General features: G+C 38.4%; 1 protein-coding gene across 1 annotated transcript; it reads right to left on the bottom strand.

Annotated features, from left to right (window-relative positions):
- Window positions 1–1117: 1117 nt before the first annotated feature.
- bbs2 (Bardet-Biedl syndrome 2) lies at window positions 1118–16904 on the bottom strand. Its single transcript, XM_061917412.1, has 18 exons — window positions 16748–16904; window positions 16205–16338; window positions 15876–16103; window positions 15653–15778; window positions 15452–15514; window positions 11027–11104; window positions 10752–10856; window positions 10502–10588; window positions 10265–10400; window positions 10011–10150; window positions 8467–8587; window positions 8173–8344; window positions 6801–6930; window positions 6597–6716; window positions 4282–4419; window positions 4081–4193; window positions 2326–2474; window positions 1118–2237 (listed from the first exon to the last, which is right to left on the bottom strand). Exons 2-18 carry the CDS (start codon window positions 16319–16321, stop codon window positions 2131–2133), a joined length of 2130 nt encoding a protein of 709 aa, XP_061773396.1. The 5' UTR covers window positions 16322–16338; window positions 16748–16904; the 3' UTR covers window positions 1118–2130.
- Window positions 16905–18868: the final 1964 nt, after the last annotated feature.

Below are 18868 nucleotides of genomic sequence, written 5' to 3'. Positions count from 1 at the left end.
CATTTTGATATAAACTCAACTCGTCGGGTTTGGAGGAAGAAGAATACTGAGTTGAATCCCAAGAACACCACACCTACTGTGAAGCATGGGGGTGGAAACATCATGCTTTGGGGCTGTTTTTCTGCTAAGGGGACAGGACGATTGATCCGTGTTAAGGAAAGAATGAATGGGGCCATGTATCATGAGATTTTGAGCCAAAACCTCCTTCCATCAACGAGAGCTTTGAATGGTTGACCAAATACTTATTTTCCACCATAATTTACAAATAAATTCTTTAAAATTCCTACAATGTGAATTCCTGGATTTTTTTCCCCACATTCTGTCTCTCACAGTTGAAGTGTACCTATGACGAAAATTACAGACCTCTGTCATCATTTTAAGTGGGAGAACTTGCACAATCGGTGGCTGACTAAATACTTTTTTGCCCCACTGTATGTATATATATATATAGATACCACGGCAGTATCATACAACACTGATACAGCCCTGAACGAGACTGATACTGGGGGTTAAAATGTTTAGGAAGAAAATTGAGATGGAGTCTGGGGGAAAATGACAGAAATAGATGCACATTTTGGGGTATTGCTGGAATTGTTCTAAAGACCCAACTCTACTAATCATCTTATTTTCTTCATGACCTCCATGTTTAAGATCTGACACAAAGAATGCACTCACAATGGGCCTCTTTGATTTATGCTTCTGATTTCCTTGAGGGAACATTAAAGTGCTGTGCATCTTTAGGTGGGACTAAAGCACATGTGGCACCTATACGATCCTGCCTAGCGAGTGCACAGATGTTTTACATTAAACATCAACGGAATGGAAATGTCTCTGATGCATGTCTGTATGGCGTGCTGATGCGTTCTACACATTATTTGATATGAATGTAGTTTCTTAATAAGTGTCATTGGGACAGTGTGTAGATTATAGGAAGCCTGGTTGCTCACTGCAGCTGTGCCACATGTGATGCCCAGATGTTTCATAAACAAAAGGGGGATCTAGTGAGGAAGAAGGAGGAGACCGTGTGCCTCCCGCTTTGCTTAATCCTTTTTCACAAACCCAGACACAGCTGAGTGAGCCAGATCTTTGGGAAAAACAAACAACCAAAGTCAAGGAACAAACTTAAAACATTGGTTACATTTAATTATATATTCTGCCACCATACAAGACAATAAAAACATATCTATAAAAATAGAAAATACATTGGTCATATGTGTCATATATGTTTTCTTTGGCTACTCACACACATTGTGCTAAAGTGGTAACACACACACACACACACACACACACACACACACTATAGACAAACTGTCTGACAGTCATACATAACCAAACCACATGGTCCAGTGTAAGAATGGGGGCTGCTCTGCTTCTTGCTCTCCTCAAAATGTTACTGAGTCAGCAGAAGTCAAAGCTGCTTTTTACTGCACGCTCGTGGACTTTGTAGCATGTGTCGGCATTTCTTTGACCCGGCACAAAAAAATCAATTGTAATTGCTGAGTTCATCAGACATGTATATTCCATCATAATTAATTATCATTACAAAAACACAATTTGTATGACGTGCCAAAAAAACAATTCCACGTGACTGCTGGTTCATATTGTTAACCAATGCTATGAACTACTGAAATATAATAAACACTGTGCAAATATGGCCACAAAAGGCTGTAAGCAGTGTAAGGGTGTTTTGAGCAATGTAATGATACCCTTTTTAAGTGTGATCTTGGAAATGCAAGGGTGAAATCATATCCTTTATGTCAATATGTTTAATTTTAAGTATAATACGAATAAAAGCTCCCTTCTTCCTTTTTTGCAATGCAGAAAACATAAATATAAACTTTTAGTGACAGCATATTTTAGAAACACGCCTGCGTTTTAACGGCTAAACTCTCTTACACAAACTATTCTTGGTTCAAGTAAATATTTACACTACAAGCACAAGAACTCTACTCATCTGTCATGGATGGACCTCAGCAATCCAACCTTTTTCAAGTACTGTGAACGTATTAGTCGGAATATGCGCCCAATGTTGCATTTGCAGGCAATCCCAAAATAGTTTGTATTTTTATCCTTCTGAGGAAGTAGAATGAAAAGGTTGATCATCTATCTCTGCCGTCCTCTGCTCCACCTTCAGGAAGAAGCCACACCTGCTCTCATGACCCTTAAGAGTGCGTTGACGTTATTGCTCTTGATAGCGTCCCGACATGCTGAGATCACTTGGTTCTTGGCTTTACCCACTGGGAAGAAACATAAATGGAAACAGACATATGAGTGAGTAAATCTAACAAACAGGTACTCCATTAGCGTACAGGCTTAGTGACCAACCTCGGAGTCGACCCGCTCGCTGGATAGCCTGGTTGACAGACTTGAGACAGGCCAGCAAGGCATTGTGGTTATTAGAGCGAATCTTATACTCGTTGACAAGATCTCTGTTTAGATTGTACAGCTCTCGGTAGCGCTTCTTCATAGATGTCCTGCAAAAAACAGAGGCCCAAAGTCAGAGTGGGAATTAGGAGAAAGATACGTCCATGGCGTCCCACAGCATAAGTATTTTATCCAGTTATTAATACACATTTTATGAACAGCACCAAATTATAAAACAACCTACTTGATAATGTTTATTAACAGGTAAAAATGTTTTCATTACAGTAGAATCAAAAAACTACAACTGAAAGATCTTGCTACTCTATATTTTTGTATAGAAGGGGGTACGTATGGGTCTAATGATTAGTCAATGTTGTCAATATTGATAATTATATTACAATAAAAATGTGTTAACGGAGATTTGTTATTGTCAATGCTTTGCCTAATGGCATTTTATTTAATAGATACCATTGACTCCTTGTTTGCTAAAACATTTATTTATTATTAAAATGCAAACAGGAAATGATTGAAATATTTAATTGACATTGTTAGACGGTCGTCCTGTTTTACCAACCCATAATTGTAGGGACAAATATTGCAAGAAAAAAAATCATAAAATGATTCAACAATGTTTTAAATTTCAAAGCAAAACGTATCAGTATGTGTAATGGTATCACCAATACTACTCCTATAACTACTTGGTATGGTAGTATTTGTAGTATCGCTCATTTCTTTAAAATCTAATAATACATACTCATGCTTACACTTTTATTCTTTGTGGCAAATAAAAGCAGATGAAGCAGGATATCAATGTTTGGATTATGATCAGTATTGTTTATCATCTTTATGTAAAAAATGGCCTGTAGCTTAATATTCCTAAATGACAGCACTGGATAAAAACTATTTTACTTCAGTAAGTGTATTTAAATGAGCAATTGTATTATTGCTGTTATTTTTTCTAATAGTTTGTACTAATTTTTTGTAAATAAATCTGTACTGTAACCATAGAATTCCCCATTGTGGAATGAATAAATGTCTATCCTATACTTTACATTTATTTTGTTTAATGGAATTTTTGCACTTAAACCTTTAAATTATATTTCACTGTGGTAATATATCGGTACTTTTTGGAGTACATTAAAAACATTAACCTCTAAGTACCTAATGTTTCTTTGGTACATAATGTAGATTTTGAAAATGAGTTAAACAAGTACAAATGATCACATAGTATAGTTCAGTTTATTTCGAACACGCATACAATACAATTACAATGTAATGCATCAGATATTTCCGTTACAGTCAGTTGAGGTCTTGGATGTACATGTTTTCACAATATTGATTATGTCCTCTTTTGTCACACCTTCGGGGAACATTGAGTTGGGCTTTCTGTCTATCGTGTCATTCAAGTCCTCAACTGACTCAGGATCTGAAATCTTTTCCTCCAGATTTTGTCAAATGTTTACAAAGTGCATGTTAAAGCTTTCAACTACTTTGTTCATTTGGTCATTTTCTACATTTCCGTCTGATAAGTATTTAGGGTAATCCTTCTTCGCACCATTTTTAATAATGCTATTTAGGATGCCCCATTTTGCTCTTATGTTGTTGTATGACATAATCTATTGAGTAGTTAACTAGTGGAAAAAATTAGCGCAGACTTGTTGACTATTAAAATAATCGTTACTTGCAGCCCTAAATGTAAGAATGTTTGAAACTCACATGTCACCCATCAAGCGAGCGTCCTCCGCTTGCACCAGCATATTTTTGATGTAGTTGGAGTGGTCGGCCATTTCTGCAGTTAATTTTTGATGGACAGTGTGGAACTCATCCACCTAAAGGATAAATGTCGAAAAAAGTAACTAAAAGCCACATTTACTGTTGAGCAGACTCGAACGTAGAGACATTGGTTAAAGTCCAAACCTCAGTCAGTGTAGTCTGAAGCTCTTCAAAGTAAGTCGGGAAGTCTGCCTCGGCTGACAGTTCTTCTATCGCCAGGAAAGACGCCAGTGATTGGACCAGATCCCCGGCTAGGTCAATATCATCTGTTCCCAGAGTAATCTGATTGGATAAATCATTACTTGTGTTTGTTTAACAATGAAAATCACATAGTTCAAAGGTGGTTATTATTCGGATTTATAACCTGTGGGCATTCAATCAATCGCAAAACTTGAGGGCATTCAATCAATCGCAACTGGACCGTTTGGTTAGTCTAGGAAGACGTATCGCCTTTCATCTGAGTAGACTTTATAAGGTTGTGCTCATAGACTTAGATTGGTCAGATCTACAAACCCCATTTCCATATGAGTTGGGAAATTGTGTTAGATGTAAATATAAACGGAATACAATGATTTGCAAATCCTTTTCAACCCATATTCAATTGAATGCACTACAAAGACAACATATTTGATGTTTAAACTCATAAACGTTATTTTTTTTTGGCAAATAATAATTAACTTCAAATTTCATGGCTGCAATACGTGCCAAAGTAGTTGGGAAAGGGCATGTTCACCACTGTGTTACATCACCTTTTCTTTTAACAACACTCAATAAACATTTGGGAACTGAGGAAACTAATTGTTAAATCTTTGAAAGTGGAATTCTTTCCCATTCTTGTTTTATGTAGAGCTTCAGTCGTTCAACAGTCCGGGGTCTCCGCTGTCATATTTTACGCTTCATAATGCGCCACACATTTTCGATGGGAGACAGGTCTGTACTGCAGGCGGGCCAGGAAAGTACCCGCACCCTTTTTTTACGAAGACACGCTGTTGTAACACGTGCTGAATGTGGCTTGGCATTGTCTTGCTGAAATAAGCAGGGGTGTCCATGAAAAACACGGCGCTTAGATGGCAGCATATGTTATTCCAAAAGCTGCATGTACCTTTCAGCATTAATGCAGCCTTCACAGATGTGTAAGTTACCCATTCATTAGGCACTAATGCACCCCCATACCATCACAGATGCTGGCTTTTGAACTTTGTGTCGATAACAGTCTGGATGGTTCGCTTCCCCTTTGGTCCGGACGACACAATGTCGAATATTTCCAAAAACAATTTGAAATGTGGACTCGTCAGACCACAGAACAGTTTTCCACTTTGCATCAGTCCATCTTAGATGATCTCGGGCCCAGAGAAGCCGGCGGCGTTTCTGGATGTTGTTGATAAATGGCTTTCGCTTTGCCTAGTAGAGTTTTAACTTGCACTTACAGATGTAGCTACCAACTGTATTTAGTGACAGTGGTTTTCTGAAGTGTTCCTTAGCCCATTTGGTGATATCCTTTAGAGATTGATGTCGGTTTTTGATACAGTGCCGCCTGAGGTATCGAAGGTCACGGTCATTCAATGTTGGTGTCCGGCCAATGCCGCTTACTTGGAGTGATTTTTCCAGATTCTCTGAACCTTTTGATGATATTATGGAACGTAGATGTTGAAATCCCTAAATTTCTTGCAATTGCACTTTGAGAAACGTTCTTAAACTGTTTGACTATTTGCTCATGCAGTTCTGGACAAAGGGGTGTACCTCGCCCCATCCTTTCTTCTGAAAGACTGAGTATTTTTTGGGAAGCTGTTTTTATACCCAATCATGGCACCCACCTGTTCCCAATTAGCCTGGACACCTGTGGGATGTTCCAAATAAGTGTTTGATGAGCATTCCTCAACTTTATCAGTATTTATTGCCACCTTTCCCAACTTCTTTGTCACGTGTTGCTGGCATCAAATTCTAAAGTTAATGATTATTTGCAAAAGAAAAAATGTTTATCAGTTTGAACATTAAATATGTTGTTTTTGTAGCATATTCAAATAAATATGGGTTGAAAATGATTAGCAAATTGTTGTATTTTGTTTATATTTACATTTAACACAATTTCTCAACTCATATGGAAACAGGGTTTTGTAATATAGTGGCTGTTACCAAACTCCCAAACCCCCAAATGTTTATTCTCCAAAAAATTCTCACTTCATAAGGGCAAAACCATCCTTGGTTTTTAGACTACATCCGACCAATCTAAGTCTATGAGCACGAACTGATGAAGTCTACTCGGATGAAAGGCGATATGTCTTCCAAGAATAACCAAACAGTCCAGTTGCAATTGATAGGATGACCAGAGATTACAATGACTTGGATTAATGAGAACATTCATAGACCATGCTTTACAATGTTTAGCGGTATTGATTATCTTCTTTGGCTATTCAAAGTTTAAACAAAATTGTCACATTAATGTCATTGTTGGTTTCTACCTGTCCATTACTGGCCATGCTGATAGATAGCAGTCCGCCTGTCCTCAGGGAACTGAAAGTAACATCAGGACTGTCTACGCCCTCCGAAAGCAGAAAGTTTTGGTTCAACCACATTGCAACCTACACACAGAAGTAAAATATGCCTAAGTGAGTTGAGACAACACAGTTGCTTCAATGCTGCTCTCAAAGACTCGTCCCACATACCCGCTGCGGTCGGTCGTTGATGGGGAAAGTCACTCTTCCAGTAGGAGGAGGACCTGAGGGGTCAGTCATGATGTCATACATGGAGAAACGAGGCAGCTGTCGAGTGATTTCAAACACGTGGAACTGGGTGCTGTGTAAGAAGGAAGACATTGAAAACAACTCCCACTTCACTTACATTGTGTTTAGAATTAATAACGCCATATAAGGATGTTATGCAATGGAATGTTTTATAGTACAGTTTACATTATATCAGGGGTGTTCCGATTCAACTTTTTCACTTCCGATACCAATATTAACGCCTCCAGTAGTAGCAAATAAAAAAATTAATTCGACACAATATCAGCAGGAATCGTAGTACTGTGTATACTTAAATCATTTTGTAGTGTGGAATGTTAAAAAAGGTTTGATCAAGTGAAATTAGCCAGAGATCTATCACAGATTTAGGATTTTGAAGTGGAGTGTTAATTTGTTTTTTGGGGACACCTAGTGTCACAATAATGTATAACATTGAATGATGCATACTGCACCTAGTAATGGACACTTTCTAATACACTTCTGCTTTGGAGACTTTGTATGTGTCAGAAATATGCAACCATAATTATTTGATACCTGTTTATATTGACAAATGTGGTGTTTTAGACTGCAATATTGTTCAGTTAGGACACTTATTACATATGTCTCGCTTGTGTGGTATTGTGTGCATTCTGTTATGTAACTGCTCGCTCCTTCTGTAAAAAACTACCCCTGTGTGCTCATTGGATGACATATAGATGTTAACTGGATGTTCATCTTTGTACAAGTAAACACTGCAGGACAGCTTGTGTCAGAGATTTTACTGCATGTAAAATCTCTGATATTAGTTTTTTTTTGTTGATATCGGACCGGATATATCCTCTGAGTTTTTTGTTTTTTTTGGAGTGCTACTGGGATACGCTTCAGCCCCCCTATAACCCCTAAAGGAACAAGCGGTAGACAATGGATGAATGGATTATTTCTTTGGTCGGCGTGACAAATATTTGCATAAAAACAATTGTCCACTGCAGAGAATGCTGGCTCTATGCAGTATTATATATTTATATATATAATATATATTTGGACTGTGACTGGGATAGGCTTCAGCCCCCTATAATCCCTAAAGGAACAAGCGGTAGAAAATGGATGAATGGATGATTTCTTTGGTCGGAGTGACAAATTGTTGCGTAAAAACAATTGTCCACTGCAGAGAATGCTGGCTCTATGCAGTATTATATATTGTATTTACATTCTAACCCAAAAAATAATAACTTTTTAACAAAAAATTGTCCTTCACACTATTATTTACTGTAGTACAATGGATGTGGATGTTACCATTGTGTGTAATAAGGCATGTTACCTTGTTCTGCCCCCGACAAAGGCCTTGATGTGCAGATCTACTGGTATATCTTTTGGAGGGATAATGGGTATTTTAACACAACCTGACAGGTTCTGGACACTGGGGTGAACAACATGGCTCTCGCCCTTAAAAATGCTCTCTGCAAAAATAAGCACTGCTCGGATGATGGTTTCTGGAAAAAGATATGTGAAGGATTCAAACACATGATATTAGTATGTTTAGTCAAACAGCAGCCAGTCTGTAAATATACACTCTTTCTTAGGACTTCTACAGTGAAGTGCTACAAGATGATACCATTTGGAGTTGTGATGCTCAGCTCCACGTGGGCTTTCTGGAACTCGGTTTCCGCTTTCACCGAAAGTGCTGTTTGGAGCTGAGTATTAGCAGGAATACCTTCTGCGCCGTCTGACCCACCCTGAAAAAACAAGACAGCTTGTGTGCATTGTTGCCTTGACAATATAGAGCTGGGTGTCTTCATCTCAAAGAATACACACTGTGTTACAAATGACCATGCAACGGACAAATCAGTAGGATGGAAGTTTGGACCTACAAGTGATAAATGACAACTGAAATTCATTCATTCTGCATTATGATTCTTAATGTATGTATGGATGTATGTATTCTAAATGAATGTATACATGTTATTTTGACCTCTTTCATGATGGACAACTACCATGTTGTAATGTCATTGTTGAGATTTAAAAGAAAACCTTGATTACACAAAACTGTAAGAGACAAACTGATCATTTTCAACATTGTGCAGGATTTTCATTTTAACATCACGTTATATTAAATGGGTTAAATGGTAAATGGGTTATACTTGTATAGCGCTTTTCTACCTTCAAGGTACTCAAAGCGCTTTGACACTATTTCCACATTCACCCATACACACACACATTCACACACTGATGGCGGGAGCTGCCATGCAAGGCCCTAACCACGAACCATCAGGAGCATGGGTGAAGTGTCTTGTTCAAGGACACAACAGATCGTGACGAGGTTGGTAGAAGGTGGGGATTTAACCAAGAACCCTCAGGTTGCTGGCACGGCCACTCTCCCAACTTCGCCACGCCGTCCCCATATTCAGCAGGGCTATTTAACTGGCAGCCTGAAAGCCAAATCTGGCACCATGCCAGCCCCTGAGTTCATTTGTAAACATCTGAGATAAACACTTTTTTAGCAAATTCCTAAAAACACTGGAGTGCTCCTGTTGTACTGAGGAACTTGGACCACTGTAAACACATTGGCAGATCCTTGCATTGACATTTTAACCTTGCTAGCAAACATAGAACACTAGGTTCCGAACATGTGATTTATATAACTGAAGTGTTTTTCAAAGAACTTCTTTAAATCCTCTCCTCTTTGGCAGTTATAATTTGTCGTAATGTAATTTATCTTACTCAGGTGTTGCTGTAGCTTGTTTACCTCAGATGCAGCCAGAACTAATTTGTTTAACTTCTTTAGTTATATTAGTTGTGGTAGTGGGTTATATTTTACTAGTAGTAGGTTTTATCTTAGGTCATCTTGTTTTTCATCATTTGGGCTTTTCAACAAGCTCAATTCAAAAAACTCTAAAAGACATTAAAGTGCTGTCAAGGTGCTGACATGGCTAACTTTTTTGTGGAAAGTCCTTAAAAACAGCAAAGCGCTCCTGTAACTCTGACAAAATAAATAAGCCAAAATCAATGTCCACTGTCGAGGATGCTGATTGTCTGAAAAAAAGGACTAATGGTAAAGGGAGATGTGGTCCTTAGCGGTCTAGAAATGTGCCCCCCAAAACTATTCAGTAGAATATCAGTGATATACAGTAACAGACATTTTAAATACAGACTGTTTACCTCATTATTCTCTTCATAGTTGCGTAGCTCCAGCAGCAGGTTCTGTTTGTGACGGCTGAGCTCCCGAACGAGGTCCTGTTCAGCACCGGAGTCCATGAGATTCCCTTTCAGGTCCTTACTGGCAGGCAGGTAGCCACGAACTACAACATACAGTGCATGCCACAGCTGCATTACTGATACACTTCAAGTTTAAAAGGGATTGCTCACTCGGTCTCAGTGTCCCTCCAGAGGGCAATGACAAACATACAGCACACCTTCTCCTTCGACCGACGCGCAGATAAGTTGTTTCTGTCCATCCAACCTGTAGTCTCCCTCCAACACTCCAGCCACAGACGAGGAGAAGTTGTCTCTAAAAATAACTTCGCCCGTGCGCTCACTTCGAGCATCAATCTGGATTAAAACAACAGGCTGGGGTTAGTTAACATTGGATGCATTGTTGAGTCATAAAAATGTAACACTCTTCTCTGAAGAGGTCTGTGCTGCGTGTTGACCTTTCCATTGGACCAGCCGGTGATCAGCTCCACAACCCCGTCAGCGTTCAAGTCAAAGGCATGGATGCTCATAGCATGATTTTTAGACTATGTTGGCGAAGAAAACATTAATTTGAGAAGTACTATAAACATGGTTTAGTATAATTTGAATACTGGTGACAACAAAGAAAAGCACTGTAATGTCCACATACTGTAAAATTAGTTTTGCTTGTACAAAGCTACATGATGATTCGATAGTTTGGTAAAATACCTTGATCCTCCAGTAGCGAGCATTGCGATCGTACACTCCCACCGTGCCGTTAGCCAAAGCGTAACCAAACCTGCTACTGTGCATATGACAGAGTGATGTTACTGTCTATGGGGTAAAAGAACCAGAAATAATACAATTACTCCACCTACAAACCCCAACAGTTATGATAATAAACATATGATTAATTTAATGCCATTTCAACATTAGCAATGTAGCTTTCTCAGTTTTGGATTGATACAATACATTATTGTGATTGTCAAATGGAGTGCACTTACCTCATTTTCAGTCATCTCAGACACAAGTTCATCCTCTTTAAAAACCCTGATGTCAAAATCTTCAGAGCCAACCAGAAGCTACAAAAAACATAATTTTTGCTTAAAAATATCAAAATCCCTTAAATGATATCTATTGCTGGGGCACCGTGTGTATGTCAACAGACCTGCTATATTTAACCAAAATTTAATTGATGATATTTGGTCAAACAAAACCTATGAACGGACATGTCAGTGCTATTGATCTTCTGTCCTTTTAATGCTATGCATCTGCAAGGAGCCTTGGAGTCTTTTTTAAACGGCTTACTTAAACTTGACATATAAATTAGCTAAATTGTTAAATCTAGCTTCTTTCAGCTACGACTCCTTGCAAAACAATTTAAGTACCTTACACAGGTTGAATTCCAAAGAGCTATTCATTCATGCATTTGTAAATCTCACACCTGCAGTGGAACCTTTTTTTAATGAACTTTTATAATTAAACAAAAGTGACATGTCCTAGTGCACAAACGCTTAATCATTCATTGTTTGTCCTACTGGCAGCCATTTTGTGTTTGCTCCTAATGAAGAGGCTGAGGAAGCCTGCTTCTCACCCCAGCAAGTTTTACATTTTGATTTGGACAGAATGTTCTGGAAAAAGATGCTAAAGCGGATTTATTTCACAGCTACTTCTCATTCAGCGGCGTCTCATACACATACACGAATCCTTGCTTATTTGTGATTATTTTAAGATGATTACCAGATCCTAGGACTGGGTGATGTGGCAAAAAAAATATATAATCCGATCTGGATTAACATTAAAATGTTTTACATTATTTTTAACAGGCCAGTTTTAAAGCATCTGTACTAAAAAACACATAAAGTAGGGATTAGTTCAACATTGCATTAATGTTCTAAGTAAATGAAAAGGAAACGGAATTAAAAAGCACAATAAAATAATGTACCAATACATTTGAGTTGACATGTTTTAAAGTTAATAAAAGACACTCTAGGATCCATCAGTTATAATTTCAACACTGGTGGTCCATCTATAGTATTAGAAGCTGCAAAGTTATCATTAACCTGCCAAAAAAGATTGGCAGTCACATCTGTAACTTCCTAGCATTGGCAGGAGTATCACAGTTGTTTTACACACAGCTTTTAGACGACAAGTAGTCACAAAATTTGCTAAATAAACATTTCATCTGACATTTAGAAGTCATTTGGGAACTGTCTGGCTCTGTATTTTGGAGTTACTTTCCTAGTTTGAGGTGGCCGCGTGTTATTGAGGCAGACACAAAGCTGGCTGTGAAGGATGCATAGCTGCCAAGTGCTGGAAACTGGCTGGCCAGCCTCCATTGGGTGGTGCAGGTGAGTGATTGGCAAATAAACAGGAGTTCCCCTTTTACTCTCAATGACAACATCTCAGTCACATTATGCCAATTTCCGCGACTCTCGCATTTAGATCCTGTTTTTGGCAAACATTGATTCCGTCCGTGATTCCAAAGATGCGAAAATATTTTATTCTGTTTTCCTCCGCGTACCTTGTACACGGAAGTGGGGCGGTAAAAGGCCAACTCCAATTGGCTAGTCCGCCATGTTTTTTATGCTTTGCATTGCAGTTGCGCGTGTCTTAGTTACGATGGTCAGCTGGACCTCAATTAGGAATTAGTACCAAAAAATACCAGTACATCACTAGTACTGTATATCACATTTATATTGTGTTGAACGTTTACAAACCTTACCTAAAATATGGACTTTGTCAAGCCTTGAACCCATTATTAATATTTACATTGTTTCTTATTGAGAAATTTGCTTCACTATACAAACTTTTTGATTGATGAACTTTGTTCAACAATATATTAAGTTTGTAAATAATTTTTTGTATGTAAACCTAGATCAGGGCTCTCTCCAACAACTGCAGCCCATCGTTTCAATCAATCAATCAAACAATGTTTACTTATATAGCCCTAAATCACTAATGTCTCAAAGGGCTGCACAAACCACTACGACATCCTCGGTAGGCCCACATAAGGGCAAGGAAAACTCACACCCAGTGGGACGTCGGTGACAATGATGACTATGAGAACCTTGGAGAGGAGGAAAGCAATGGATGTCGAGCGGGTCTAACATGATAATGTGAAAGTTCAATCCATAATGGATCCAACACAGTCGCAAGAGTCCAGTCCAAAGCGGATCCAACACAGCAGCGAGAGTCCCGTTCACAGCAGAGCCAGCAGGAAAACATCAAAACTAAGCAACGTAATCACATTACCGATTTCCCCTCCCCTCACTGGCTCCCAGTTACTTTTAGAATCTAATCTAACATTGTTCTTAGGGTTCTCATGTGCTCTCCGTATCTATTTTTTTTTTAGTCGGAATCAGAATAGTTTTTATTGCCATTGTTTGAGAACAGGTTCACAAACTAGGAATTTTTCTTGGTGCAGTTGTGCAACATAAAACACATATAACACTGAATAAGCAATAAAATGAGCTGTAACAGAGCTATCAGATCGTGTTATTGTTCATGTGCCTGATGGCCGAGGGGAAAAAAACTGTTCAGTTGGCGGGAGGTGTGGGTCTGGATGGACCGTAGTCTCCTGCCTGAGGGGAGAAGGGATAATAGTTTGTGTTCAGGGTGAGAAGAGTCAGCTGTGATCCGACCCACAAGCCTCCTGGTCCTGGAGGAGAACAGGTCAAGGAAGGATGTGAGCTTGCAGCCAATAACCTTCTCAGAAATATTGAGGTCTTTAGACCAGCGCCTCCTGGTTGTGCCCAAAGCCAAGCTCAAAACCAGAGATGATAGAGCATTTGCAGTAGCAGGTCCTAAACCAGGGATATTCAACTGAATTGTTTTGGAAGCCACATTTCCAGAAAGCTAAGGACCAGGTGAACTGGACTTCTCTCTTTATTTTTAGTCTTGTTTCATTTATTCCGGAGAACCAGTGTTCTCTACAGTACACTTTTGATTTTGGTCTATTTGTGTTGGAGCCAAATTTCCTTTTTTGTTTGTATTGTTTTTATTTTGCCTTCTCTGATTGCTGGCCTCAGTTCCTGCTGAATTTCCCTTTTGGCAGATTGCTCCGCCCACTTCCCGTTGAGAACCAGGAAGTGTTGACAGGAATGGGACTGTTGCTATGGTGCAGTTGCCATGGTAGCCTCCTTTAATTGGGTTCAGCTGGGAACACTCGGGGTAATTGCATGGAGGACAAAAAGTTTTCGACTGTGTCGTGTCGTGCTGTGTGGGGTCAGGTCTCGCTGCTGTGACAATGTGCCATTCAAGTTTAGCATACATAATGTTCTATAACTTACATTATATTTAATTTTGATAGCTTGCAATAAATGGATTGTCATATCCAAACACATTTCTACAGTACTGGACATTCACTCATTTGCACGCGTCAAACTGGTCAACACAGTCGCCCTCAGTATCAGCCCAAAGGTAAGGGCTGTACAATTTGTATTGTCAGAGTTACAGGACAATGCTGCTGTTTTTAAAGACCTTTGCAAAATATTTAGTTAAAGATCATCTAGCCATATTACAGCAATCTAGTGTTTTTAAGAATCCGCTGCAAAAATTGTATGTTTTTTTTGCAAGTTTTTTTAACTAAACTCATAGGCCATCCGTTGAATAGCATGAATTATGAAAAAGAGAGGCTCAAAATGGAACCTTGACAAACACTACTAGTATAAAAAAATTACTACTTACTGCATCTGAAGTAAACAAGCTACAGCAACACATTAGTTACATTAATCACATTACAGGAAAAAATGTAACTGCCAAAAAGGAGAGGACTTAAAGAGGTGCCTTAAGGAACACCTCAGAAATGTAAATCACAAGTTTAGACCCCGGTGTTCTATGTTTCCTGGCAAGGTTAAAATGTTAATGCAAGGATCTGCCAATTTGTATGTTTATTGTCAATGCGACAGGAGCACTCTAGTGTTTTTAGGAATTTGATGAAAAGATTTTTGTCTCACAAGTTTTGAAGTTGAACTCGGTGACCGATATGGTGTCATTTGTCGTATTAGATCTTTCCGGTCCCTGTGCCAGTTTAAATTCTGACTAAAAACATGGTTTCCCCCTTGCATTCAAATTCAGTTAGGAAGGATATTTCAGTAATGTATTATTTTAGATATTGTATTTATTTATTGTAACGTATTATTTGCATTTTATTTAGTATTATTTTGTGTGCTTTTTTAAGATACAATTGCTATTATTGTATTGTATTCATCCCACTGTGTTCAAATGTACATTTGATTTTGTTTTTCACTAATTTTATTTGTGTTGGTCAACTGCAGTTGCTTTTAAATGTACTATATGAATAAAACAGAACTGGACTGTCTTTTTAAAAAAGAGCCACTACAAACGTGTTGGAGGCTTGCATGTTGATGAAAATCGGGCAAAGTAAGACAAGCTCAATTTGTAAAACCAAAAAGATCTTATCTTACCTCATTTTTGCCATCTCCAGTAAAGTCACAAAGCACAAGGGATCTCACATTATCTCCAGTGACCTTGGAAAAACATAGCATACATTCCAAGATAAATATTAAATACATGTTTTGAATTTCGATAAAAGAATATGTCAATTGTTTAACATAGTCAATTTAAAAAATAGAGATGTATCTCAAATGTTTTAAATCGGTTCTTACAGTCCAGAAGAGGTCATTGCCCTGAGAGTCAAAGCCTTGTATGGCGCAGTTGCCTCCGATGATGGAAAGAGGATTGGGTATGTCCCCTAGCTTCCCCAGCACTATTGCATTCGCACCATCGGACACCTACACACGCAAAAGCACAAGGTGAATGATTAGAAAAATCAACAAGTTGTGAAAAATGACAACCATTGGACTCTTTCTTTTAGTTTTAATTACTCACCTCTTTGTAGAATATGTCTGCATTGTCATGGACATCATAGGCCAGCAGGTTGGTCTGCGATCCCACCAGCAGTTTGTCACCGGTGGAGTTTGGACCCAGAGTGCCCGCAGTCAGACATGTGACCGCCTGGTTGATGTTGAGCAAAGAGATGTCCGAATCATGCGTGCTTTGGCTCAGCCGGTGAGATGTTGGTCTTTGAGTGCGGGTGTGAGGGTTGTGTATAAAAACCTTGTACAAGCCATCACAAAAACAGGCTTAGATTGACTGGAAAGATAATGTTCTATAACAAAACACTCTCAAGAAAGAGGGGAAATGTGTTAAGTGGTCACCTTTCCTGCTTGTGTGGCTGCAGTGAGGCATGGATGGACCCCATCAAATTTCCCTATAGTCACCATGCGTGGGTTTATTTTATGGCTCAGATTAAGAGTAAAAATAGGGACCAACATGATGCATATGCTTCTTCCTAAACAAACAACGCAAAAAAACATTATTTTGATAACAAACCAAATACATTACAATCTCATAGCACAGCATGTTGGCAAGTGACAATGCATGATTTTGCAGCACTAATTTAATTACGAGATTGGAGTTCTGTTGCCTAGCAACAAAAAGTGTCACGCCAAAGCTCGTTCAGATAGCGATAATCTCCTGTAGTTTAAGGCAACAAAAATTCTACTTAAATAGTAACCAGAATGCAATACATGTGTTTTGCCATGATACAAGACTGCATCGATACCATGTACAATAACAACTAGTCACAGCTAATAACAGTACCGTTTGCCTTCAGTGGTTTAAGAAGCTAGCATAGCGAGCTAACGCGAACGACGCTAACTAAAAAAACTACGAGATAAAAAAGAAAGAAAATAACATACCGGCCCTCCAGATGTGTAACAAAATCTAGGTCATACAACAACGTTTTGTAAATTAATGAGGGATTTGGTACTATTGAAGACAACACTGAAATGAAGATAATTCTACAAGTAGATTTTCTCAGCCACTTCCGGTTTGTTTTTCCAAAATAAAGGTTGAAAATGACATTGGCGCATGAAGGTAAAACCACCAGCAGGAGGATGTATGTAAAATGCTGTTTATTGGTAGAAAAGTCATTTGAAAGCAATCAGGATCATTTTATTTTTGGCATATTTATTGTTGTTGACAAAAACGTATATTTTTTATAAATACACGTTAAACTCAGGTCACCAATTGTACAAAATCCTATAACATTTTATAACATTAGAGATTGTTTTTACTTAACTTTTATATGGCATTTAGACATATTCCATTTTTCGGTTGAACAATGAACACACAACTTTAGTTATTGTTAAATGTTTTCTTTCTTTCTTTCTTAGTTTATTTCGAACATGAACATGAACCACACATCATTTCACATCACATCATGTCCGAAAAGAAGCAGGAAGAAGCAATGCTTATTTAATCCTACCCCGTCTACAATTATACATTCATCCACTGACCTCTTTTATTAAAAAATGACATCCATGAATGAGTAATACAACAGTTTTGTAATATGTAATTAATTATTCAGTGACTAACTAATTAATTATTCATCTCAGTATGTTAACAATGATCATTATGTCAATAATGATCATTGTTAACATACTGAGATGAAGAATATCTTATTTTCAATAAGGTTGAAAGTCCATCCATCCATTTTCTACCGCTTATTCCCATTTGGGGTTGCGGGGACGCTGGTGCCTATTTCAGCTACAATCGGAAGGAAGGCGGCGTACACCCTGGAAAAGTCGCCACCTCATCGCAGGGCCAACACAAATAGACAGACAACATTCACACTCACATTCACACAGATTAGTGTTGCCAATCAACCTATCCCCAGGATAGGTTGTATCTTTGGAAGTGGGAGGAAGCCGGAGTAGCCGGAGGGAACCCACGCATTCACGGGGAGAACATGTAAACTCCACACAGAAAGATCCCGAGCCTGGGATTGAACCCAGGACTGCAGGACCTTTGTATTGTGAGGCAAACACACTAACCCCTCTGCCACCGTGAAGCCAATAAGGTTGAAAGTGTTTCTCATAATTCTTCTTCTTTGTACTTTGTAAGCACAATTAATTTGAACAGCCTCTTAAACTGGATCAAAAAGTACAATGTTTAACTTCTTTACTTAATTTCCATAATTTAATTCCACATACTGATATGCTAAAGGTTTTAAGTGTTGTACGTGCATACAAATGTTTTAAATTAGATTGTCTTCTAAGGTTATATTTCTCCTCTTTAGTTGAGAAGAATTGTTGCACATTCTTTAGTAGCAGGTTATAATTTGCTTTGTACATCATTTTAGCTGTTTGCAATTTTACCAAATCATCGAGCTTTAATATTTTTGACTCAATAAATAAAGGGTTTGTATGTTCTCTAAATCCAACATTATGTATTATTCTAATTGATCTTTTTTTGTAATATAGTTAACGAATGTAGCGCACATTGGTAGTTGTTTCCCCATATTTCTGCACAATAACTCAGATATGGTTATTATCTGAGTATGTATATTATCTGAATATGGTAAGTTTTCCTCTAAGTGTTTGTCTGGTATTTGAAGCCAGGACTTCTACTCCTTGACCAGGGTGTCCGAAATGCAGCCAAAAGGTCATTATTGGTCCACTGATTTTGTTTTTTAATTGCCCTTGGGCATTATTGGAAAATGCCATGAATTAAAAGGAGCTGTTTCTTTGTGTTTATTCTCTCGCAGTGGTGGTCAACCAAGCTGCTGTACAGCAAGCAGCTTGCACACTATCTGAGTACACAAGGGGCCTATTGATTTCTGCAAAAAACTGATATAAGAAAATATCTAACTATGCAATGGAATAGATCCCTATAGCCCTGCTCAGTGGCCTTGTGGTTAGAGCGTCTGCCCTGATATTGTTAGGTAGTGAGTCCAAACGCTGGCCGAGTCATACCAAAGACTATAAAAACGGGACCCATTACCTCCCTGCTTGGCACTCAGCACCAAGGGTTGGAAT

This window comes from Nerophis ophidion, linkage group LG12, assembly GCF_033978795.1.
Source record: "Nerophis ophidion isolate RoL-2023_Sa linkage group LG12, RoL_Noph_v1.0, whole genome shotgun sequence".
Lineage (NCBI taxonomy): Eukaryota > Metazoa > Chordata > Actinopteri > Syngnathiformes > Syngnathidae > Nerophis > Nerophis ophidion.
The sequence above is the reverse complement of the archived record's forward strand: the minus strand, read 5'-3'. Positions and strand labels throughout refer to the sequence as shown.